This window comes from Erinaceus europaeus, chromosome 6 (assembly GCF_950295315.1).
Source record: "Erinaceus europaeus chromosome 6, mEriEur2.1, whole genome shotgun sequence".
Classification (NCBI taxonomy): domain Eukaryota; kingdom Metazoa; phylum Chordata; class Mammalia; order Eulipotyphla; family Erinaceidae; genus Erinaceus; species Erinaceus europaeus.
The window spans coordinates 5172571-5198008 of record NC_080167.1 but is presented as its reverse complement, the minus strand read 5'-3'; the positions used below and the strand labels follow the sequence as shown (position 1 = coordinate 5198008).

General features: G+C 52.2%; 1 protein-coding gene across 4 annotated transcripts; it reads left to right on the top strand.

The window, feature by feature from the left end:
- Positions 1-788: 788 nt before the first annotated feature.
- On the top strand, positions 789-25342 carry DAO (D-amino acid oxidase). Of its 4 annotated transcripts, none has more exons than XM_060192599.1 (11): positions 789-893; positions 8092-8293; positions 10683-10797; positions 13111-13187; positions 13571-13636; positions 14959-15013; positions 15399-15503; positions 15871-15953; positions 18318-18435; positions 19679-19777; positions 24670-25342. In XM_060192599.1, the coding sequence occupies exons 2-11, from the start codon at positions 8100-8102 to the stop codon at positions 24742-24744; spliced, it is 987 nt and encodes a 328-aa protein (XP_060048582.1). In that variant the 5' UTR covers positions 789-893; positions 8092-8099; the 3' UTR covers positions 24745-25342. The 4 variants fall into 4 exon arrangements, with proteins under 4 accessions (XP_060048582.1, XP_060048584.1, XP_060048583.1 ...); XM_007525253.3 differs by lacking the exon at positions 24670-25342 and adding an exon at positions 20767-21661 and having other exon boundaries at positions 790-893; XM_060192601.1 differs by lacking the exon at positions 19679-19777.
- Positions 25343-25438: the final 96 nt, after the last annotated feature.

The following is a 25438-nucleotide window of genomic DNA, read 5'->3' as shown; positions in this document are numbered from 1 at the left end:
GAGAGGGAGAGAGAAAGACACCTGTAGACTTGCTTCACCACCTGTGAAGTTACCCCCCAGCAGGTGGGGAGCCAGGGCCTCGAACCTAGATCCTTATGCCGGTCCTTGTGCTTTGTGACATGTGTGCTTAACCTGGTGCATTACCACCTAGTCCCTGTACTTCTTTTTTATAAGGCCTCACTGTTGTTGGTTGTAAAATCCATGAGCCTTATGAAAGCCTGAGACTCTGCCCATGTGTCCTGGGCTGGGTGTAGGGATTGCAGGAGGCATGCCATGATATGTATGTGCTGTCTCTGGCATCTGGGACCAAAGGCCTACACATCTTTGTAGCCTGTCTCCTTGAGTGCATCCTTGGCCCTGTCCTCCCAGTACCCCAGAATGGTGTGGGCCAGCCAGCAGGCCCTGGAGCCCCTGCTCTGCTCCTCCGCTCTGCTCTGGAGCCAGCCTGGCCAGCCAGGCCCCCGGTGGCCAAGGCACAACCCTCCCCTCCTCCGGGGTGGCAGCAGGCAGAGCAGAGGAGGATCCTCTCCAGCTGGCCTCGGGACAGGCCTCCCTGTGCCCCTCAGTCCTCCAAGAACCCCTGCGACCGCCTCCTCCACCGAGGCCTGTCGGGGGGGGGGGGTTGGGATCAGCCAGGAAAGTCAGCAACTTTTCAGCAGTTGGGGTGGTGGTGGTGGGGTACAGAGTGGGGGCACAGTGTGGCCCTATGAACAGCTCCATGAGGAGCCCCACCTCCCAGGGCCTGTCTAGAACTTCAGACTTTGACCCCAAATTCCAGTCCCAGCTGGCGGGCAGAAGACTGAGGACAGGAGCTACCCCCCAAGAGACCAGACCTACCCGAGAGGTGACAGCATTGCCTCCTGGATTTAGAAGTCAGGGACACCTGTCCACAGGTGAGTGTGGCACCTCTGAGCTGGGCATAGAGCCTCTCCCAGGGTCTGCAGAGAACACCCCACTTCCATACCTGGTGCAGGGTGGGGCAGCCTTGGGAGCAGGCGGGGACCACAGGTCAGTTTTGGGGACTGAAGGCCCACAGCCTGAGAAGAACGGTGCTTCTCCCCTCCTTCTGTTTTGTAGCTGAAATGTCCCCTCAAATGGAGACACTGTTTTCTTTTTTCTTTCTTTCTTTTTTTTTTTTTTTTTAAGAATTTTTATTATTTATTCATGAGAATAAATCAGCAGAGAGAAAAAGAACCAGACAACACTCTGGCACGTATACTGCCAGGGATGGAACTGAGGACCTCATGGTTGACAGTCTAATACTGTACCCACTGCATCAACTCCTGGACCACAAGACACTGTTTTGCTTACACAGGGGCATGACGAAATGAAATGACACAATAGACAACTCCCTATGCCTCAGTTTCTTGCAGATGGGAGGTGGCACAGTGGGCAAAGCACCAGACTTGCAAACACAAGGTCCTGGGGCTCTCTTTCTACCTCTCCTGGGTTAATCAATCAGCTTCAGAATGAAGGGATGGGAGCAGAGGTAGACATCATGGATTCATACAGGAGGGAGCATAGTCCTGAGCCACTGAGAATGGAGAGGGGGAAGAGGTGGGCTGCTTGGCATTATAATCCCTGCTCCATCTTCTTTTTTTTTAATTTTAAAATTATTTTTATTTATTGGATAGAGACAGTCAGAAATCAAGAGGGGAGGGGGAGACAGAGAGGGAGAGACAGAGAGACACCTGTAGCCCTGCTTCACCACTTATGAAGCTTTCCCCCTGCAGGTGGGGACTGGGGACTCGGACCTGGGTCCTTATGCAGTGTAACATGGGTGCTCCACATCACCCAGTCCCAAACCCGGCTCCATCTTAATAGGCAGTACAAACTGGCAGAGCTGACTGTGCTCTTTTAAGCACCTCTTGCCCTGTGCCTATCGCTTTTTATTTAAAAGGCTTCATGTGAGAGAGGTCCACACAAGAGAGAGCAAGCAGGAAGCCAGAGCACCGCTCAGGCACAGTTGGCACCAGGAACTGAGCCGGGAGCCTCGGGTATGCAAACCCTGCACTCTACCACCTCAGCTATCCCCTCTAGCCTCTGGCTTTTTGATGTTGTTGTTGTTGTTGCTTTGTTACTTATTTATTTATTATTGGATAGAGACAGAGATAAATTGAGAGGAGGGGGAGGGAGAGAGACAGAGAGAGACCTGCAGCCCTGCTCCACCAGTCATGAAGTTTTCCCCCCTACAGGTGGGGACCAGGTGCTTGAACCCCGGTCCTTGTGCACTGTAATGTGTGCACTTAGCCAGGAGCACCACCACCTGGCCTCTTGCTTTTTTGTTCTGTTTTTTTTTGTTTGTTTGTTTGCTTCTAGAATGAACATTTCCCCTTTTAGGCATGTATATTAACCAAAACTGTCTGCTACCTCGTGTCCGCTTTCCGGGGTCAGGAAAGGGTGGGAAGAGTCGCCTTGGGCTGTCATCAGCCTTGGGGGGTGTGCCCAGAGCTCCGTGGGGGAGGCAACTCCCCCTCCTTGAACCCCAGCCCTGTGTCTGGCAAGTGGCAAAAGGAGCCAACACACACTGTGTACACGCACACTGCACACCGCACGCACACCTAGGTGAGCGTGACAAGCACACCCACAGGCCTTCCCTAACGCACACCCCCAGCGTGTTAGACTGACATGAGGCCCCGGGATGGGGGGCAGCGGTGTTCATGAAAACTGCAGGCACTGCGGAAAAGTGGCTGAGCTTAGCAGCACGAGGTGCAGGGAGGAGAGTCCAGAGTCCATGTCCTTGTGTGTGGAGCAGTTGCCCCCAGGGAACTGTCTTGAGTTCCAACTTCTAGAACAACCTCAGAACACACACACACACTCACACACACACACACTTGCTGGCATCAGTTCAGATCTAGTTCACATTCACATGACTTAGTTCAATAATGGACTCAGGACTTTTTTTTTTTTTTTGCAACTCTTTCTCAACATATATTTCTGAGGTCCTTTTCAATATCTGATTGCTTAATTGATGGATAGGACAAAGAAATCCAGAGGGAAGGGGGAAATAAAGAGGGAGAGAGAGAGTGACAAAGAGACACCTGCAGACTGGCTTCATCCCTTATGAAGGTTCCCCTTTATAGGTGGGGACTGGGGGCTTGAACCCAGGTTCTTGCACACTGTAATGTGTGCACTCAACTGGGTGTGCCACCACCTGGCCCCACAAAGTGCTTTTCAACACAGCCCCCAATATTGATTGCTTCTCTTCCTTGCTTGGGCTACCGTTTCGCCAGATTGTGACGTCAGCTGCAAGGTGTCGGCGCTGGGTTTGCTGGGCTCTGTTCCCATGGGCAGTGTGTCTGAGCTTCAGTGGCCTTGTCTGTAAAATGGGCATGATGCCAACTATCAGGGTTTCTGGGAGTTTCAAGTGGGTAGTACATAGAAAGCTTTTGGCTCAGTGACGAGGGGTTGGAAATCCAGCAGAAGCGACTATTGCATTAGCCCTGTCCATTCCTGAACAGCCCCACAAACCCTTTGATGGCAGTTGTGTGTCTGAGTGAGTCCTCTTCACTGAGCCTCAGTTTCCCCATCTGCTTCAGGCTATCTAGCTCATCTTTAAAGAGATACATGCAGGAGCAGTCAGGGAGGCAGCCCAGTGGTGGGTAGAACTGAGGGGCTATTGAGCACAAGGTTCCAAGTTCGATCCCTGGCACTGCATATGCCAGCAAGAGACTCTAATTCTCTTTCTCTCACTAAAACAGAGATAAATCTTTCATTAGTGATGGGCTGAGGTGAGTTAGCATATATCTGGGGGGCTAGCATTGCCCCCCCAGAGACAACAGTTGTCTGGCAAAGCAATATTTTCACCATAGAAATTTAAAAGGACGCAAAGCGTAAGGACCGGTGTAAGGATCCCGGTTCGAGCCCCCGGCTCCCCACCTGCAGAGGAGCTGCTTCACAGGCAGTGAAGCAGGTCTGCAGGTGTCTATCTTTCTCTCCCCCTCTCTGCCTTCCTCTCCTCTCTCCATTTCTCTCTGTCCTATCCAACAACGACATCAATAACTACAACAATAACACAACAAGGGCAACAAAAGGGAATAAATAAATAAATACATTTTTAAAAAACCTAAAAAAAAAAAAGAAATTTAAAAGGGTCCAGACAGCCATGCACCTGGTTAAGCACACACATTATAATGCATGAGGACCCAGGTTCAAGCCCCCAGTCTCCACCTGCAGGGAGAAAACTTCAAGAGTGGCGAAACTGGGCTGTCAGGGGTCTCTCTCCTTCTCTATCTACCCTTTCCCTCTTGATTTCTCACTGTCTCTATCAAATAAATAAATAAATAAATAGATGAGATATTGAAAAATCAAACTAGAAAAGTAAAAATCCATACACCAGCCCCCACACTGGAACTAGTCTTCTGTCTTGGCCAGTGGGGTCTGGAAGTTGCTCTGGTGGTTCCCTGGTGCTCTCTCTTCCTGCTGGTGTGGGCAGCTGTTCCTTAGTGGAGGCTCCACCATAGCTCCACCCGGCCAGCCTGGTGAGCCTCTCCCCCTCCACACTCCTTCCTGCCCGGAAACATCCTCCCGGTTTCAGACGCTTTCCTTTCACACACACATTCCTGCTATGTAAGCGCTTTCCCCTCTTTCCTTCTTTCCTTCTTTCCTTCTTTCTTTCTTTCCTTCCTTTCTTTTCTTTTCTTTCTTTTTCTCAAGCCTCTGTTGGCTTTCTGGGTGGTATAAGAGGAAAGCCTGGGACCCAGAAGAGAAGGAGCTGTAATCACACCCAGTCCTGGCTCAGCTCTGACCTCAGCCCTTCTTTCAGCCTCAGGGCCTTCTTTATTTATTTATGTATTTATTTATTTTAATATTTATTTTATTTATTGATTCCCTTTGTTGCCCTTGTTGTTTTATTGTTGTAGTTATTATTGTTGTCGTCGTTGTCGGATAGGACAGAGAGAAATGGAGAGAGGAGGGGAAGACAGAGAGGGGGAGAGAAAGACAGACACCTGCAGACCTGCTTCACCGCCTGTGAAGCGACTCCCCTGCAGGTGGGGAGCCGGGGTTTGAACCGGGATCCTTATGCCGGTCCTTGTGCTTTGCGCCACCTGCGCTTAACCCGCTGCGCTACAGCCCGACTCCCAGCCTCAGGCCTTTCTATGAAGTGGGAGAGAGAGAGAGAAAGAGAGAGAGAGATCATCCCTATGGTTCCTTCTGAGCTTCCCAAAGACTTTGCAAATGTTTTTTTTCTTTTGAGCCTCAGCAGAACTCATTCATTCATTCATTCATTCATTCATTCATTCATTCATTTATGTGTCCCTGCCATAAATATGTGCCACTTTTCTAGGCCCTGGAGATCAAACAGTCGACAAAACAAAAGTCCCTGTCCCACTCAAGCTCATATTCTGGTAGGGAGACAAAAAGGGGAGCCCTTCAAAGGCTTGGAGAAGAAGCCCAAGGCCCATTACAGAAGAGCAGCTCACCTCTACTTGCCCTCGACCGTCCTGCAAACAGCTCAGCCGCAGGTGACTGGGGAATTGCTCAGGCTCACAGTGGGTGTGTGCCAGGCTGTGAACCCCCGGGCCTGGGCTGTGACCACCCCCACCTCCCCTGGCCACACTGCTTGGAAAATACGGGAAAGTCCTCTGCTCTCAGCCAGTGCAGAAGTGGTCAGACTCTCCGGAGGTCACACGGGGACAGGAGACCCAGAGAGGGGAAGTGAATGTGTCAGGGTCACCCAGAAGGTGGGAAGTGGAGCCCAGTTTCTCCTCCCCCTCCAAAGCTCTTCCTGTTGTCTCCAGGTGCTGGGAGTCCACTCTGCACCAGACACAGTCCCCTGAACTGTCACCTGCTGGCCATTTCATCTTGAGGGTGTCTCCCACAAGATGGTGTGTCCCTGATGTTTTCAGAGAGATTGTTACAATTGGGGGGATCAAGAAGGGTCCTGAGTGGGTCCGTCCCCCCACCCTCTGCAGCTCAGTCAGGTCTCCCAGAGGGAGGGGCCCTGGCCTCGCTGCTGCTTTTGCTTCTATCTCCAACTTGGTGCCAGGCACCCCAGAGGGGTCCAGTTCTGGCCGGCTGGAGCCGTTTCTCCCCTCTGCACAAAGCTAGGAGGCATTGAGAATGTCCCCGGGGCACGGGGCCTGCCAGAGTCTCCGGGAGCCAAGGTCTCTGGAGGAGCGTGGTCAGTCCTGAGCAGAGAAGGTTGAGCTTGACTCTCCTGGGCACAAAAAGGTCCCTTGTTCTGCCTCAGCAGGAGTTTGCGAAAGCTCTCCCAGCTGGAGAAATTCAAGGTCAGAAGTTGCTAGGCCTTCCTCACGTGGGGGAGCTGGATAGCCCCACACCCCGCGCCATGCCCCCCACACCCCCATGGCTGATCCGAGCTGAGAAGTCAGATACTCTGATGCTTACCAGCCCTCACACAGTAGGACTATTGGCTGCACACAGTAGGCCTGGTGGCTGCACACAGTAGGCCTGCAGCAAGCAGGGTTTGAGCTTGCCTGAGGAGCTCCACTTCCCAGGGTCTTGTTGTCAGAGAGCCACTTCACACCCCTGAGCCTCCCTTTCCTCCTCTGTCAACTGGGGGCATCACACTAGCCTCTGAGGCCAGGAGGCACCGAGACCACCGAGACCATGGCAGGCACCCCCCCAAAATGCTAGAAGACCTCTTCTTCTGCATCAGACACTGTTAGGCATGGAGCTGTGGCTGTGTTATCAAGTCTCTCATCTCCTCTCCTCTGTGTCAAGGGTGACAGAGCTGACAGCTGAGGTCCAAGGCCAAAGCCCAGACCCCTAACCACTACACTCCCCTGCCTGTAGCTGGCCAGACCCCCTCTTTTCCTTTCCTTTACAACAATTTTAAAGCATTTTAAAAAAAGATTTAGTTTATTTTTAATATCTTTATTCACTGATTGGGCAGAGACAGAGAGAAACTGAAATGGGGGCCCGGGTGGTAGCACACCTGGCTAGACACAGAGTATGAAGTGCAAGGACCCGAGTAATGATCTGGGTTCAAGTCCCTGGTTGAGTAATGATCTGGGTTCAAGGCACTGGTTCCTCCCCATGTAGGGGAGGAAGCTTCATGAGTTGTGAAGTAGGTCTGCAGGTGTCGTTCTTTTTCTCTTCTCTCTCCCCTGCTCTCTCAATTTTGCTCTGTCTTAACCACTAAAATGGAAGAAACGGTCACAGGAGCAGTGGATTCTTAGCGCTGCCACCAAGCCCCAATGATAATTATGGAAGCAAAGAGGGAGAGAGGGAGAGGGAGAGGGAGAGATAAAAGGAGAGAAAAAGACTGAGATGGAAAGGGGAGATGGTGAAGGGGAGCGAGACCTGCAGCACTGTTGCATCATTCATGAGGCTTTGTCCCTGCAGGTGGGGACTGGGGCCTCAAACCCGGGTCCATGCTCCTGGTAATGTATGCACTGAACTGGGCGCACCACCACCCAGACCTCAGACCCCTCCTTCCTTTCTTTCTTTCTTTCTTTCTTTCTTTCTTTCTTTCTTTCTTTCTTTTTGCCTCCAGGGTTATTGCTGGGGCTCGGTGCCTGCACCATGAATCCACTGCTCCTGGAGGCCATTTTCCCCCTTTTTGTTGCCCTTGTTGTTGTAGCCTTATTGTGGTTATTATTGTTGTTGTTGATGTTGTTCATTGTTGGATAGGACAGAGAGAAATGGAGAGAGGAGGGGAAGGCAGAGAGGGGGAGAGAAAGACAGACACCTGCAGACCTGCTTCACCGCCTATGAAGCGACTCCCCTGCAGGTGGGGAGCCGGGGGCTTGAACTGGGATCCTTACTCCGATCCTTGCGCTTGGAGCCACGTGCACTTAACCCGCTGCACTACCGCCCGACCCCGAGACCCTTCTTTCTTAACAAAGATGTACTGATTGATTGACTGATCAGAGAGAGAGAACCAGAGCACCCCTCTGACACGTGTGGGGCCAGAGATCAGACCCAGGACCTCTTGCATCCAAGTCCGGTGCTCTGTCACTGTGCTGCCTCCAGAAGTAGGCTGTGTGTTTGTGTGTGTGTGTGTGTGTGTGGGGGGGGTTCCCAGAGAAGCCGGGTGGCCTGGAATGTGTAGCTCTTTCCTATTTGTGGGGGTCACAAAGGGTGGGGAGGATGGAGTTGGCAGTGACGTCCTGTTCCCTGCAGGCAGCACCATGCGCGTGGTAGTGTTGGGAGCTGGCGTCTCCGGCCTGTCCACCACGCTCTGCATCCACGACCGCTACCGCTGGGCACTGCCCTTCCTGGAGGTGAACGTCTATGCGGACCGCTTCACCCCGCTCACCACCACCGATGCGGCTGCCGGCCTCTGGCAGCCCTACCTCTGCGACCCCAGCAACCCTCAGGAGGAGTGAGTGGGGGTCCCCCGGGTGGTGTGTGTGTGTGTGTGTGTGTGAGAGGGGGACTGGGGGAGAGTCTGGTCACCTCGGAGAAGCTGCACCTGCTATGATGTGAGGAACAAAGGACAAGTCCTGGCGTCATAAACCACAAGGGCAGGGCCAGAGATAGCTCAGCCAGGAGGGAGTGTGCCCTGCCTGGCGTACACAGGGTCGGAGCCCTGGCTCCACATGGGAGCGTCACAGCCCTGGGCCCTGCTGAGACCAAAAGGAGATCTGGGTGTATCACAACCTCCCGGATACAAGCCCCCAGCCAGTTTGCTTTTGGTTTTCTTTTTAGTGTCCTCTTTATTTGCTTATTAATTAATTAATTAATTAATCAATTAATTTTTGGATAGAAACAGAAATCAAGAGGGAAGGTGGAGATAGAGAGGGAGAGAGAGGGGGCCAAGGGAAGTGGTGCACCTGGGTAAGTGCACATACTAACACGCTCAAGACCCAGGTTCGAGCCCCTGCTCCCCACCTGTGGGGCTGCCACTTCATGAGCAGTGAAGCAGGTCTGCAGGTGTCTATCTCTCTCCCTCTGTATCTCCTCCTCTCATCTCAGTTTCTCTCTACCCTATCAAATTAAATAGAAAGTAATAAAAGAAAGAAAGCAGGGGGGAAATGGCCACAAGAAGTGGGGAACTTATAGTGCTGACACTGTACCCCAGCGATAACTCTAGTGGGAGAGAGAGAGCTGCAGCACTGATTCACTACTTATGAAGCTTCCCCTTGCAGGTGGGGACTGGGGTCTTGTATCCAGGTCCTTGTGCACTGTAACATGTGTGCTCTGCCAGGCAATAATAACTACAACAACATTAGAAAACAAGGGCAACAAAAGGAAATAAATAAATATTTTTTTAAAGTTTTTATTTATTCCCTTTTGTTGCCCTTGTTTTATTATTATAGTTATTATTGTTGTCATTGTTGGATGGGACAGAGAAATGGAGAGAGGAGGGGAAGACAGAGAGGGGGAGAGAAAGACAGACACCTGCAGACCTGCTTCACCGCCTGGGAAGCGACTCCCCTGCAGGTGGGGAGCCGGGGTTCGAACCGGGATCCTTACGCCGGTCCTTGCGCTTTGCGCCACCTGCGCTTAACCCGCTGCGCTACTGCCCAACTCCCTTAAATAAATATTTTTTTAAAAATATTTTGGTTGTTTGGTGACAGTCTCTGTCCAGTGCCTAGCAAATGGAGGCTTTGTCCCCACACCTCCCACTTGGTGGCTGTGACTGTCCCAGGCACCTGGGCATTGGGAATTCTTCCTAGTTCTGGGTCCAGGCTGCAAGTTTTTCTTCTTGTGCCCAGATATCTCCAAACCCATGTTTCTCATCCATGGGCAGTGTTTTGTGGTGCCCAGGGTTCCTCCCACCTCACGTTCTGCCACCCCATGCAGAGTCTTCTGGAAGGAAGGAGCTAGGAGGGGGACCCCCCCCCCCAGTGCCAGGGACCCAGTGGGCCAGAGTGTGGTCTCAGGGCCACACCTGATGGTGAGAGAGGGTCCACAGCCATGGGCATTTACAGTTAGGGGGTCCCCACGAGAACCAGACCCACATGCCTCACAGTCCCTAAGACCAGTCAGAGGTCTTGCTTAATGGCACACTAAAGGGGGACCCGTGACAGGTGAGCATCCTGAGTCCCCTCTTCTCAGTCTAATTGCTGAGGAGTTTTTTCTTTGTTTTTTAAAAATATATGTTTATTTATTCCCTTTTGTTTCCCTTGTTGTTTTATTGTTGTTGTTGGATAGGACAGAGAGAAATGGAGAGAGATGGGGAAGACAGAGAGGGGGAGAGAAAGACGGACACCTGCAGATCTGCTTCATTGTTTGTGAAGCGACTCCCCTGCAGGTGGGGAGCCATGGCTCGAACCGCGATCCTTACGCCGGTCCTTGCACTTTGTACCACCTGCGCTTAACCCGCTGCGCTACCGCCCGACTCCCTCTTTGTTTTATTGTCACCAAGGTTTATTGCTGGGGCTCAGTGCCAACACTAAGAATGTACCGCTCCTGGTAGCCATTCCCCCCCCTTCTTATTTTATTCAACAGGACAGAGAGAAACTGAGACAGCAGGGGGAGATAGGGAGAGAGAGAGACACCTGCAGACCTGTTTCACAAGCATCCCCCCTGCAGGAGTGGATCAGGGGCTTGAACCTGGGTCCCTGCACATGGTAACTTGTGCACTCAACTGGTGCATCACCTCCTGGCCCCTGATGAGATGCTGGAGGGCTTGGGGGAGGCGAAATGGAAAGTATCAGGGTGCATGTGACCCTAGCCTGCATTTCTGGGTCTGGGACGCATTGCCGCCAGCTCAGTCACAGCCTGCCTGCTCATGGTGGGTGACCCAGGTCTGGGGGTCCTCACAGACGCTGGCATCAGCAGACCTTCAATCACCTGCTGAGACATCTGCACTGTCCCCAGGCCGACCGCATGGGCCTGGCCCTCGTCTCCGGCTACAACCTTTTCCGCGAAGCCGTGCCGGTGAGTGGGAGACTCCTGCCTTCAAACTGGGTTGACCTGAAAATGGCTTCTTGCTCTGAGGGTCTGCCCCCCATAGCTGCAGTTCAGCTGACAGAGGGCAGAGTCTGGGGATGTCTAGGGGGGCCTGGTTGGGGGCTGGAGTAGGGTCTATGCAGCCTGGTCTGGTAACAGAGACCAGGAAGCAGGCTTTTTACCCAGATGGGCCAAAGTGCCACCACCATGGCAAAAACTTCTAAAGCTCGTGTTGTGTGCCAGGGTTGGCCACAACTGCTGGCTAAGCAGTGATCTATTTAACCTGTACACGACTGAGGAAGTGCCACCACCCTCCTCTTGTAGATAAGAGAAAAGAGGCACAAAGCTCGGATTTGAACCCAGGTAGTTAGCGGTATCCAGCACATTAACCAGGGCACAGTCTGGGAGAGAATGTTCTTTTTCTTTTTCTTTTTTTTGCCTCCAAGGTTATCGCTGGGGCTCGGTATCAACACTACAAATCCACTGCTCCTGGTGGCCACATTTTTTCCCCCATTTTATTAGATAGAACAGAAAGAAATTGAAAGAGAAGGGGGAGATAGGGAGAGAGAAAGATAGACAACAGCAGACCTGCTTCACTGCTTGTGAAGCATCGGCTCTGCAGGTGGGGAGCCGGGGGCTTGAACCCAGATCATTGCGCAGGTCCTTGCACTTCGTACTATATGCGCTTAACAGGTGTGCCACTGCTCAGCCTCTGGGGAGGGTGGCTTGGAAAAGGTGGTCTGGCTGAATGCCAGAACTCCCTGCCAGTCTTCCAAGGCTTCTCCAGAGGTTAGTGGTCTGAGAGGCAGCTCAGTGGTCAGGCGCAGCGCTGGGGTGCTTGAAGACCCAAGTTCGATCCCCTGTGCTGCACCGGTTGGAGTGATGCTCTGGTTCCCTCTCTCCCTCCTACCTACAAAAGAAAAGAAAGTTCAGCCCCATGCTAAGGACAGTACCTGCATGTCTCAGTCACCTTCTGGGGACTACAGGTCATTCTCAGCTCTAGTACTGAGAGTTGGAATTCTAGGTGTGTAGGCCAGTGGTCAGGGATAGGGAACATATCTCAGCATTGCCGACTTGTATTGCCACAGGCTTATGCAATTCATGACCTAATTATTCTGCATGACTGGCAGAGATCTGTCACTTTTCAGACACTTGGACAGGTGTCAATGGGGCCAGAACTCCAGGCCACAGCCAGCTTGATGCCTGACATGAATGAGGGGCCCTTGACCGCTGACACCGCAACCATAATTCTGCTGAGCCTCACTTAGCGTGTGAGTTAAGAAAGAGCTTCAGACAGGAGAATGTTAGTCTGAAAGATACTCTCTTGATGCTGCCTTATGCGGATTCTCCTAACCCCTTCTTGTCTTCCTTAAACTCCACTTGTTCTCTTAAACCATCACACTTCTTGCAAATTCAAACTATTTTAGAATTCCTTTGATGTACCTTGTAGCTAATAAAAGATAAGTGGCCCTATGGTCAGTGCCGCATGGTTTGCTGTCTTCCTAAAAGATGGTGCAAGCGTACATCACATTGGGCCCCAAGGTTCCAGACATGAGCCTTTGGGTGATTATTTCTTTGAATATGGAGTCTGAAGTCGCAGAGAATCAACGGAGCAAACCCTCAAGGCAGCCAGGCGGAACTCTGTGCCCCACCTGTTTCCTCTGCATCCTGCCCCCTCCCAGTGACCCACACTACAACCTCCTCCTCCTCCTCCTTCTTTTTATAGATTTAATAATGATTGACAAGACTGTAGAGTAAGAGGGGTACAATTCCATACAATTCCCACCACCAGAGTTCTGTATTCCACCCCTCCATTGGAAGCTTCCCTCTTCTTTATCCCTCTGGGAGCATGGGCCCAGAATCGTTATGGGGTGCAGAAAGTGAAAGGTCTGGCTTTTGTAATTGCTTCTCTGCTGGACATGGGCATTGGCAGGTCAATCCAGCCTGTCTCTATCTTTCCCTAGTGGGGCCTGGCTCTGGAGAGGTGGGACCCTTCTCCCTTCTTATGACCTTTACCCTGTCATTCACCTCCCATCTTCCTCTAGTGTAGCCTAGTGAACCACAGGCTGTGAAACAAAAAATCCCACTGCCTATCAGCTATGTGATCTTGGGCAAGTCACCTAATCTCTCTGGGCCTCCACTGGCCCATCTATGAAAAGCAGATGAGAATACTTCCTACACTGGGGAGGTTAGACAGACAAGTCAGATGCTTGGACCTGGCTTCATTCACGGCCCATGTTCTGCAGACCTGTTGTCACCACTGTCCCCACCCCTGTGACCTCTTCCCGTCTCCCTCTGCAGGACCCTTTCTGGAAGAACACTGTGCTGGGGTTCCGGAGGCTGAGTCCCAGGGAGCTGGACATGTTCCCTGGCTACAGGTGAGGGTACTGTCATGGTTCCCAGGGGAGAATTCCCCACCATCAGGTCCCCAGGACCTTGTAGAGCGCACAAGGCCCTTGTAGATAGACTGGCCTGGAGGCTCCACCCAGGGAAGAACAAGGAAGCTGAGCATCACAGACTGGACTGAAGCCCACCTGGTCACTTGGCTGTGTGACCTTTGGAAAGTCACTTGGCCTTTCTGAAGCTCAGTATTTCAGCTACCAAATAAGACACTAAGGAGCCTCTGGGTTTGAGATGAAGGTTGGGAGGTGGTGGTTTTCAAAGTCATAATAGGTGATGTGGGTGGGACCTGTGGGCCGGTCTATCCCTCATGTGTGACTCTTATCTGGGTTCTTCACCTCCCCCCTTCTGCTCTGACTAGTTACGGCTGGTTCAGCACAAACCTGATTCTGGAGGGGAAGAGGTACCTTCAGTGGCTGACTGACAGGTGAGGCCTCCAGCTTCACTGTAAGGAAAGCCCCTCTTGGGGTCAGAACCCGGGGGGCAGGGAAGTGCTAGGCAGCTTGGATTTTTAGAAATCGCCTGAGTGACTCTCAGTCTGGGCCAGCCTAGAGAATGGTTGCAGGGAACATGCTCATCTCCCGTCTTGTAGGACAGAGCAGTCCTGGATTTTCTGTCATAAACTGTTTGTGTGTGTATGGGGGAGTGCAGTGACACCCCTAGTTAAGTGTTCACATGACAGTGCACAAGGACCCAGGTTAAAGCCCCTGGTCCCCACCTGCAGGGGGAAAGCTTCACAAATGGTGAAGCAGGGCTGCAAGTGTCTCTCTGTCTTTCTGTCTATCTCCCCTCCTCTCTCAATTTCTCTCTGTATTTATCCAATAATAAATAAATACATTTATTAAAAAAAAAGAAAGAAAAAGATACTGTGGTGGCCGGGCAGTTGGGCCCCCTAGTTGAGTACACATGTTACAATTCATAATGACCCAGATTCAAACCCCCAGCCCCCACTTGCAGGGGAGGAGCTTCATGAATGGTGAAACAGGGCTACAGGTCTCTCTCTCTTTCCCACTCTCTCTCTCTCTATTGCTCTCTCTCTTTCCCTCTTTCCTCATAATTTCTCTGTCTCTATCCAATAAATAATAACTAAATGAAAATTTAAAAAGTAAATAAAACAGGAAAAAGAAAAGTGTAATGACCCAGGAGGTAGCACAATGGCTAAAATATTGGACTCTCAGGCATGAGGTCCTGAGTTTGATCCCTGGCATCACAAATCCCAGAGTGAAGCTCTGCTTCTCTGCTTTCCTTCTCTCTCCTTCACTAATAAGCAAACAAACAAACGGAAATAAACAAATGGTTTAAGACAGAGAGAAGCAAAAAGCTGTGTGGATAAAGCCACCCTGCAGGTGTGTTTCCACTTCCCGGTGACTTGCTTCCTGTGTGTTGCTGTTTCCACTTTGGTTCTGATAAAGGCAGCTATTTTTCCTCTGGGACTTCTAGTGGAAGGGGTGGGGTCCCTGCCCACTGCCTTCCCTGGACCCCGCTTCTGATGAATGTCCAAGGCTCCCTCTCCTCCAGCTGTGCCATCAGCTCCATCTCTCTGCCCATCGAGAGGTCTATACCCCGCCCCTGCCTTTCCAGGGGCCTTTTGTGGCTCGCCCCGCCCCCACCCAGCCTGGGGCAGCTGAGTCGGTTGGCTGCATGGCCACTTCCCCTGGGGCATCCTGGGACCCTCCCTAGCTGCCCCTCATCCCCATGGGGGGGTGCACGAATTGAAAGCTTGGCTTCTGATGTGTGTGATCACCCCAGGTTAGCTGAGAGAGGTGTGAAGTTCTTCCATCGGAAGGTGGAGTCTTTTGAAGAGGTGAGCTACTGGGAGTGGGGGATGAAGGGTAGATGTGGGAGGGAAGAGAACGGATGTCTGGTGGGGCCAGGCGATGGCACACCTGGTTAAGTGCACACATTTCAGTGCTCAAGGACCCAGGTTCAAGCCCCTGGTCCCCACCTGCAGGGGGTGCAGCAGCTTCACAAGCGGTGAAGCAGGGCTGCAAATGTCTATCTCTCTACCTTCTCCTCCCTCTCAATTGCTCTGTCTCTACCCAATAACAAACAAGTAAATGAATGTGTGTCCCGGGACTGGTCTGTGAGAGTGTCACCCAGCCTGGACTGGGGGACTGGTGCCTACAGGGCTGTGTCCTGAGCACCTGAGCACGCACCCACACCCCACCTACCCAGCTGCCTGTTGCCAGGTGGCTCGAGGAGGCGCGGATGTGATCATCAACTGCACAGGGGTGTGGGCAGGGGAGCTGCAGCCTGACCCCCAGCTGCAGCCTGGCCGGGGCCAGGTCATCCAGGTGAGGGGGAGGGGCAGGGCCACCCAGAGGAGGGGGAGGGGCATCCAGGTAAGGGGGAGAAAGGTGGGGGTCATCCAGGGGAAGGGGGAGAGAGGGGGGTCATCCAGGGGTAGGGAGGGGCTGGATCATCCTGGGGAGGGGAAGGGGGAGCTCCTGTGTATCCATGGGTGGGGCCATGGGCTGCTTTGGGAGCCAAGAAGCTGGTTCAACAGAGCAGCCCTCCCCCCCCTGCAAGAGCCAGTGATCACGCACAGAGGTGGGGCCAGTGTCTGGGGGCTAAGAAGCCTCCTGCCACTGTCATGGAGGGAGGCCGGGCAGGGAGCCCACAGCCTGACCCCTGAGGGAACTTCTCCATCCCCACCGCCAGGTGCAGGCCCCCTGGATAAAGCACTTTATCCTGACCCACGACCCCCAGCAAGGCATCTACAGGTCCCCGTACATCATCCCAGGGTATGAGCCTCACAGCCCCCCCCATGTCCCCTCTGGCCCCAGGCTCCTTGCCTGGTCCGGCCACGTCACCCAGTCACCCAGCTCCAGGGAGGCAGGGGACGACCTTGGCCGGGTTCCACACTTCTGGATGTGATGTAGGGGTGATGCCCCCGGCAGTACGGGCTATGGCCCCTGACATGGTAAGGATGGCAGTAGTGGAGGTGATGCCTGGGTGTGAGGGCTGACAGTGACAGTGACGTTAAAGGTAGAGGCTCAGGGAGTCATGGGGCATCCCGTTGGGTGCACGTATCACCATGCACAAGGATCCCACTTCAAGCCCCTGTTCCCCACCTACAGGGAGGGGGGTCTTCATGAGCAGTGAAACAGGTCTGCAGATGTCTCTCTCTCTCTCTCTGTCTCTCCCCCCACTCCCCTCTCAATTTTTCTGTCCTATCAAATAAAAGGGGATAAAGAAGGGAAAAATGCCCACTGGCAATGATAAATATGAGGGTTTTTAAAAATATATATATTATTTATTTATTATTGGATACAGACAGATTTAGAGGGGCAGGGAAGACAGAGAGAGACACCTGCAGGACAAGGTGCTCCAAGGATCTGGGTTCAAGCCCCCAGTCGCCATCTGCAGAGACACCACTGGTGAAGCTTGCCCCCTGCAGGTGGGGGCTGGGTGCTTGAACCTAGGTCCTTACACACTGTATTGTGTGCACTTAATCAGGTGCGCCACCACCTGCCCCCCACCGGCAACGGTTGATTTGTAGCACCAGCACCAAGCCCTAGTGACAACCCTGGTGGCAATAAAAAATAAATAGTGGGAGTCAGGCGGCAGCGCAGCGGGTTAAGCGCACATGGTGCAAAGTGCAAGGACCGGTGTAAGCGTCCCGGTTCGAGCCCCCTGGCTCCCCACCTGTAAGGGAGTCGCTTCACAGGCGGTGAAGCAGGTCTGCAGGTGTCTGTCTTTCTCTCCCCTTCTCTCCTCTGTCTTCCCCTCCTCTCTCCATTTCTCTCTGTCTTATCTAACAATGACGACATCAATTACAACAACAACAATAACTACAACAATAAAACAACAAGGGCAACAAAAGGGAATAAATAAATATTTTTAAAAATAAATAGTAATAATAGAAGTTAGAGACACTGATGTGGTGCTGCTGCTGCTGCTGGTGGTGGTGGTGGTGGTGGTGGTAGAGGTGGCATGTGAGCATCCAGGAAACCCATTAGAGACAGTTCAGTTACTGGTGAGGACGCCAGCTTGGTGGAGGTGGGCACTGGAGCGGCCACACAGAGGGCATAGTTTTGGTGCCGTCAGCGGTGATGACTGAGAGAGAAGTAGGGCCAGTGTTTGGTGCTGAAGGAGATGGCACTGTCCAGGGTGATGAGAGTCTCTGTGATGGCAGAGACGACACTCTCAAAGGCAAGCTGAGGAGGTGACAAGGAGAACGGGACCAAGGCAGTATTGTTGGCAAGGCTATCGAGGTTGATTTCCCAGTAATATGGAGACACTGCTGACATGTAACACCAGGTACATTTAAGGCGTAGAGCAGGGTGGGTTGGTGTGTGCCTGTCCTGTGACATTACTGCACACACGATAGAATTCTCTTCTCAAGAGAGAGACAGGCTGGGAGTATGGATTGACCTGCCAACACCCATGTTCAGCGGGGAAGCAATTACAGAAACCAGGCCTTCCACTTTCTGCAACCCCATAATGACCCTGGGTCCATACTCCCAGAGGGAGAAAGAATAGGAAAGCTATCAGGAGGGAATGGGATACGGAATTCTGGTGGTGGGAATTGTGTGGAGTTGTACCCCTCTTATCCTATGGTTTAGTCAGTGTTTCCTTTTTATAAATAAATAATAATAATAAAGAATTATCTTCTCAGTGATGAGGACATCTACAATTTCCTTACTTGGATACTTCCTGGTATGTGAATGCAGTATTTTTGCTTGTGAGTTAGTTGGTTTTATTTTTATGGGATAGAGACATAGAAAGATCAAACAAGAAAGGGGAGCTAGAGAGGAAGAGCGAGAGAGATAGAGACACCTGCAGACCTGCTTCACCCTCTTGAAGCTTTCCCTCTGCAGGTGCAGAGTGGAGGCTTGAACCTGGGTCCTTTGCATGGTGGCACGTGCCCAATCTAGTGTGCTACCACCCTGCCAATGCAGTGTTTTGAACTCTCTGCGCCATATTGTCAGTCACAAGAGCTGAAGACATCAACAGTAACGTGACAGTGGAGGTGGCAGCGGGCAATGTCAGTGACTCTGTAAGCAGCAGTGATATGCACAGACAAGGTGCTGGGGCGACTATGGCTTGTGGCTGAGCCCCCCACCATCTCATAATCCTCCCACGCCCTCCCCCCTTCCCACAAGGATGGACACAGTGACTCTCGGGGGCGTCTTCCAGCTGGGGGACTGGAGGGAGGTTAACGACAGCCAGGACCACCATAGCGTCTGGGAAGGCTGCTGCAAGCTGGTCCCCTCTCTGAAGGTAAGGTGGGGGGCTCAGTGCACCGCTAGGACCATGAGACCCCTATAGGATGGGAAGTTGCCTCATATGCCACCACTGGGGTCACTGAGGCTGTGGTATCAGCCAGACTCTGATCACGTGCAGGGCGGTGACAGCCCCCAAACACCATCTGTCTTCTCATGGGGGCAGGTGTGTGCAGGAACCTTCGCTGGCAAGTTGCCTGCCAGTGCTCATGATGGTGGAGAGGGTGGGGCTGGAGGTGGTGGGTGTTGCCGGTGGTAGGGATGACAAAGATGGTGCCATGAAGTGGGGACTGCTGACAGTATTGTGGCCGACGTTGGTTGAAGACGGGGCAGCCGGTGGGAGTGGCAGGAGGGCGGGAAGGTGGCAGTACCGCTGGCAGCCGGCAGAGACGTTGATCATGTCAGATGTGGCTGATCAGCTCACCTTGGTGGTGGCAGGGGCAGCGTTGACAACACTCCAAAGAGCAGTTCTCCATCATCTAAAAATAATGACACCAGGGCTCTGGTGGTGGCACACCCAGTAGAGTGCACATGTTAATCAGGCACAAGGACCCGAGTTCCAGCCCCCAAGCCCTTCCTGCAGGGGTAAAGCTTCACGAGTGGTGAAATAGAGCTGCAGGTGTCTTTCTCTCTCCCTCTCTCCCACTTCCCTCAATGTTTCTCTGTCCTATCAAATAAAATGAAATAAGCATTTTTAAAGATTAAAAATTATTTTAAAAACTATTTTTTATTTATTATTGCATAGAGACTGAGAGAAATTGAGAGGCAAGGGAGAGAGACAGAGAGAGATGCCCTGCTTCACCCCTCATGAAGTTTTCCTCCTGCAGGTGGGGACCAGGAGCTTGAACCTGGGTCCTTGTGCACTATAATGTGAGCGCTTAACCAGGTGTACCACCACCTGGCCCTCGGAAATGAATTCTTTTTTTTTCTTTTCTTTTAAAAAATATTTATTTATTCCCTTTTGTTGCCCTTGTTGTTTTATTATTATAGTTATTATTGATGTCGTTGTTGTTGGATAGGGCAGAGAGAAATGGAGAGAGGAGGGGAAGACAGAGAGGGGGAGAGAAAGACAGACACCTGCAGACCTGCTTTACCGCCTGTGAAGCGACTCCCCTGCAGGTGGGGAGCCAGGGCTCCAACCAGGATCCTTTTGCCGGTCCTTGTGCTTTGTGCCATGTGCGCTTAACCCGCTGTGCTACCGCCCGACTCCCGACATGAATTCTTAATACTCTTCCTTCCAGGATGCAAAAATCATGGGTGACTGCACTGGCTTCCGGCCTGTCCGCTCCCAGGTTCGAGTTGAAAGAGAGCAGCTCCGCTTTGGACCTTCTGACGTGGAGGTAATCTCCAGTCAAGGCAGTGACCTCTCCTACTCCTAAGAGGGTGCTGGCATTTTGGGGGGGACCATCTAGCTGACCTCAAGCTCGACATGGCCTCCTGGCAGAGAGGGGGCAGGAGGTAGCCAGTACCTGCCCCTCCAGAAATGGGGAAGCTGAGGCTCAGTCTGGGTAGGGGACCTGTTTGAGGACTCAGCAGACTCTGTGGGTCCAGCTCCTGAATGGGCTGCCTGGGGGCCCCTCTCACAGGGTGACCTCTGGCCTTGGTGGTATAATGGGCTTAGTAGGAAGCCCTGGACTGAAAGAACAGGTGAGGTGGGCTACAGCAGGGCTCCCAGTGGGAAGCTGCCCTTCCGGCCTCCTCAGGGAGAGCCACACAGGGACATTAGCTTCCTGCTGATGCCTTTAGCTTGTCAAAAAAAGCCCCAGACAAGGCCCAGTGCTGCACTTGGTTGAACAAATATGCTACAACATGCATGGACCTGGGTTCAAGCCCCAGTCCCCACCTGCAGGGGGAAAGCTTTGCAAGTGGTGAAGCAGGGCTGCAGCTACAGTTATCTCTGTCTCTCTCCCTCTCTGTCTCCCCACCCCTCTCGACTTCTGGCTGTCTCTATCCAATAAATAAAGATTTTTTTTTAAAAAAAAAGGTCCCAGGCACTCTGCTCTCACCCCAGCAGGAACCAGCACACTTCCCAGAGCCCCTGCCTCCCTCTCCCGCGTGACCTCCTGCTTAACAGGAGGATGGTGATTTGAGGTGTTTTTACCCTCTGCTCTCGAGGGAGGTGTCTGGGTGATTCTACTTGTTCTGGGATGAACTTATAAAGCAGGTTCATCTTGAGGACTCAGATTTGTCCTTCTCCGGCTCCTCACACTATCTAAACACCCCCCATCCCACCAGAGGCTGAAGGGGACACTGGTGCTGCTAGTCGTTGCCCCCAGAATCTTCTGGAAACCCCTGAGACCTCTGGCCACCCTCCACTTGCTTTCCCCAGGTTATCCACAACTACGGCCATGGCGGCTTCGGGCTCACTATCCACTGGGGCTGTGCCCTGGAGGTGGCCGAGCTCTTCGGGAAAATTCTAGAAGAAAGGAAATTGCTTGGGAAGCTGCCGTCCCACCTCTAGGATGCCAGCGGATGCTGTCTCTCCAATACCATCTCCCACCCTCTAAATAGTGTGCTCCCCCCAATGCCAGCCTTCGTTCCCCACCCTCTGGCTTCGTGGCAAGAAGCTGGAGGGGAGAGGAGCTGTGAGGCCAGTTCCTGAAGACAAGACCTGCTGACCAGTAAGGTCTCCCCATCCTCTCTGGGCCTGTCCTTACAAGGCACCGGGAGGCGGTCACCACATGAGTCCTTGGAGGAGAACACTCAGAAAATCCAAGAGGGGCCGAGCCGTGGCACACGTGGTTGAACACGCACGCTGCCATGAACAAGGACCTGGGTTCGAGCCTCCACGCGTCATCTGCAGGGGGGAAGCTGTGTGAACAGTGAAACAGGACTGCATGTGTCTCTCCCTCTCTGTCCCCTTCCTTCTCCATTTATCTGTCCTATCAAATAATAAATCAATTCATTAAATTTAAAAAGTTTGTCGGAAGCAGTGGTGATCTTAGTCTCCTGAGAGAAGTGAGAAAGCCCAGCCAGTTTCTGATGGGGAAAAAAGCAAAGGGAGAAAAGAAAAAAGAAAGAAAAGAAAATACAAGGAGGGGCCGGGTGGTGGCGCACCTGGTTGAGTGCACATGTTACAGCCGCCACCTGCAGGGGGAAAGCTTCACAAGTGGTGAAGCAGGGCTGCAGATGTCTCTCTCTGTCTCTCTCCCTATCTCCCCCTTCCCTCTCAGTTTCTGACAGTCTCTATCCAGCAAATAAATAAAGATTAAAAAAAAAGAAAATACAAGGAATAAGAGGGGAGTAGAGAATGGTGGAGGCTGAGTCACCTGGTCTGGAGTCACAGTAGCATGTGACCAGCTCTGAGTAGCCCTGCAGTAGGGACAGACCCTCCTGAGGTCGGCAGATGCATTCTCTCAACCCCCACCTGGCTCAGGAACCCCCTCCCCCGCAGAGCACCCGTGCCAGGGAAGACTCTGGATGGGACACTGTGGCAGGTTCATCACAGGAGGGTGTGAGTAGGGCTGGGACGTAAGGGAGGCCAGGGAGGCAGCACTGATGCTTCACAGCTGGGGATCCAGGGGGCACAGGGCACACAGGCTCCTCATGGGGGCAGCTTGACTTCTCACCTTTCTTTTTATTTATTTATTTACTTATTCCATTTTATTGCCCTTGTTGTTTTAATGTTGTAGTTATTGATGATGTCGTTGTCAGATAGGACAGAGAGAAATGGAAAGAGGAGGGGAAGACAGAGGGGGAGAGAAAGACAGACACCTGCAGACCTGCTTCACCCCCCTGTGAAGTGACTCCCCTGCAGGTGGGGAGCTGGGGGCTCGAACCAGGATCCCAAGATCCTTAACCAGGATCCTTGGGCTCCTCGGACTTCTCACCTTTCTACTGACCCCTCTAAGCTGGCAGACAATTCCCAGATGTTCATGAGAGCCTTCAACAGGTTCCGAAGATACTTCTCTTTAATTTTTGCTCTGGGATGACTCTTTTTTTAAAAAAAAATTATGTATTCCCTTTTGTTACCCTTGTTGTTTTATTGTTGTAGTTATTATTGATGTTGTCATTGTTGGATAGGACAGAGAAACGGAGAGAGGAGGGGAAGACAGAGAGAGGGAGAGAAAGACAGACACATGCAGACTTGTTTCACTGCTTATGAAGCAACTCCCCTGTAGGTGGGGAGCTGGGGGCTCGAACCGGGATCCTTTTTCTGGTCCTTGTGCTTTGTCCCATGTGCACTTAACTCTGGGATGACTCTTACCAAGAAGAGAGAGAGAAAGAGAGAGAGACCCCAGCACCCAAGCTCCCTTCTCTCTCTCTCTCTCTCTCTCTCTCTCTCACACACACACACACACACACACATCTTTACACTTCCATTTGAATAGTACAGTCAAGTTTCAGGGCAATGAAAAAGGCAAGGGATTTTTTGACGCACTTGTATTGGATGTAGAAATGAACTGGGGATAGCACATCGACAACTTTTTAATAAAGTTTTCTGATTCTTGAAATATCTCCCTGTCTACTTATTTATTATTATTTAAATATTTCTTTCATTTGTTTTTCTTATATTTGATAGAACAGAGAGAAATAAAGAGAAGAGGTAGAGATAGATAGGGGGAGAGAGAGACCTGTAGCCCTTCTTCACCACTTATGAAGCTTCCCTCCTGCAGCTGGGGTCCTGGGGCTTGAACCTGGGTCCTTGTGCATGGGAACAGTTTTGCTCAACTGGGAGTGCCACCACCTGGCCCCAGTATCTCCCCTTTTAGATCTCTGAGTTTTCCTTTTTTTTCCAGCAATGTTTTGTAGTTTCTATAAGTCTCGTGCTCCTGCTTTATTTGCTCCTCAGTGTTTTCATCTGACAACACTGGGAGTGGGTGGTTTTCTTACTGGTGAATTTGAGACACTCCCTGGCCTGATAGGGTTAAGGATGCTTGACAGCTCATGGTGAATCAACTTCTTTCTTTTCTTCTTCTTTTTTTTTGGGGGGGGAAAAATAATAATAAATTGAGAAAGGAGGGACAGAGAGATACCTGCAGCACTGATTCGCCACTTGTGAAGTTTTCCGCTGCAGATGGGGACCAGGGGAGCTTGAACCGGGATCCTTGCACTTATGTGTGTTTAACTGGGTGTGCCACTGCCCAGCCCCCTTTCTCAAACTATCTCTCTCTCATAAAGAAGAAAGAGAAAGAAAAGGAAAGAACAATGATGAAGAAGACGAAGAAGAAGAGGAAGAGGAGAAGGGAGAAGGAGGAGGAGGATCAAGAAAAGGTGGTCAGGAAGCCCTGAACAGAGAGGGCACAGGCAGGCAGAGAGAGGCAAGGCTGTGTGTGAGGAGACAGACTGTCTCCAGAAGAGAGTAGAAACGGGGGGCGACAGACCCAGACAGGGGTCTCTCCCCAGTTCTACCAGCCAGACCTGGGCTATGGGAGGACCAGATTGGCCTCGTGCTTGTTGGAAATTGTTGGGTAGTATGCCACCTCCCCCTGGCTTCTGCTTAACCATATGCCTATATAGGGATTTACTGATCCAAAGCTTTGGTCTATTTACATAAATCACTTTTACATAAAGCACTCCCTCCAGGGCATTGGTGGTTCAGTGATAGGATTCTCGCCTGTTCCGCCCCCTCCTTGTCACACTCTGATTTTCACCAGTCACTTTTCTCTCCACCCTCTCTATATCACATCCTGTTTCCACCCTACTTGGAGAGTATAAAAACAGCTGCTCTTCTGATTAAAGACACCTGGAAATTGCTTTCCGGCTCCGAGAGTTCCAGAGTGTATCTCCTGCGGAAGTTAGTGCGGCACGAGTTCCTGATCCCTCTTCCACGCAGCAGCCTAGATCGGCTCCAGTTGAGTTCTCTCCAAGCCAGAGAGCACTAGCTCGGGAAGAAGTACCCTCAGGCTATCCCGGCAGGAAATGTTCTGACCCAGCAGACCAGTGTGTGGCAATTTCAAAACAACATCCGGGTCCTTGCCCAGCACCTTGGGCGCCCCAGTGAGTCCAGCACCAGCTGGAGCCGGGTAGCTGCTCCCTCTGAACGAGACTATGCTCCTTGCTGTCCTCCCTCCCTCCCGCTGGTCCTTGCGCCTTCCCCGCTCAGCTGGTTAATTTCCCCAGCTGTCCCCTTAGACAACTACTAACAGGTCCCCATCTTAGAATAAAGCGGTGATTCTGCATTGAACCAGCCTGGATGTGATGTCTCTTCCCTGTAGTTAAAGCAGCTTTGGTGATGGCAACTCTCAACGGCCCCCACCCCACAGCCAACACCTTCCTTCTGTGCCCACAGGATCCCAGCTGTGTGCTAAGAAGCAGTGAGCACCCCCGACTCTGTGAGAACGGATTCTTTCCTCCCCAGCCCTAGGAGATGACGTGAGTGCCCCCTCACCTGCCCCCTTCCTGAGTCCAGGCCAAGAGCAAGAAGGCTCTTGGGGACAAGAGCCTTCTGGGACAAGAGCCTGGCTGACATGACCTAGACCTTGAGACCTGAGCCCATTGTGACTTCGGCACCACCAGAGACAAGGTGGTCAGGGCCAGATAGTCTGGCTGGCAGAGCATACATGCTACCGTGAGCCAGGCCGCTCAGACACCAGGACATCAGGACAGACACACACCTCTGCCCTGCAGTGTCCGTCACCACCATGTTTAATAAGAGATGAACGTACGCATGTGGCTTCCTCATAGCGTCTGCTTCCAGCAGGTTCCAGAACAGGTCTGTCCTGTGTGGACCCTTCTGGGTTTCAAGCAGTTCTCTGTCTGTCTCCTCCTCCAGGCTTCCCGGCTACGTGGCGTGTAACTGGGACCCATGAACCCAGTCCCAGCTGTGGGTGGTGCTGGCCAGGACACAGTCCTTCCCCACCGAGGGCATCCCCAAACCCACCCGACCCCTTGCTTCTCCTTGGAAAATGTACACATACGCTTCCTTCCCATGGAGTCTCTGTGATGGGTGACCATCACTGGAACTCCAGGTCAGCCCTTGACTGCAGGGATGCAGGGGAACCAGAGTGGACAGGATCCTGGCCTCCAGGCACACCCCAGCTTCTCTGTCCATGCAGCCA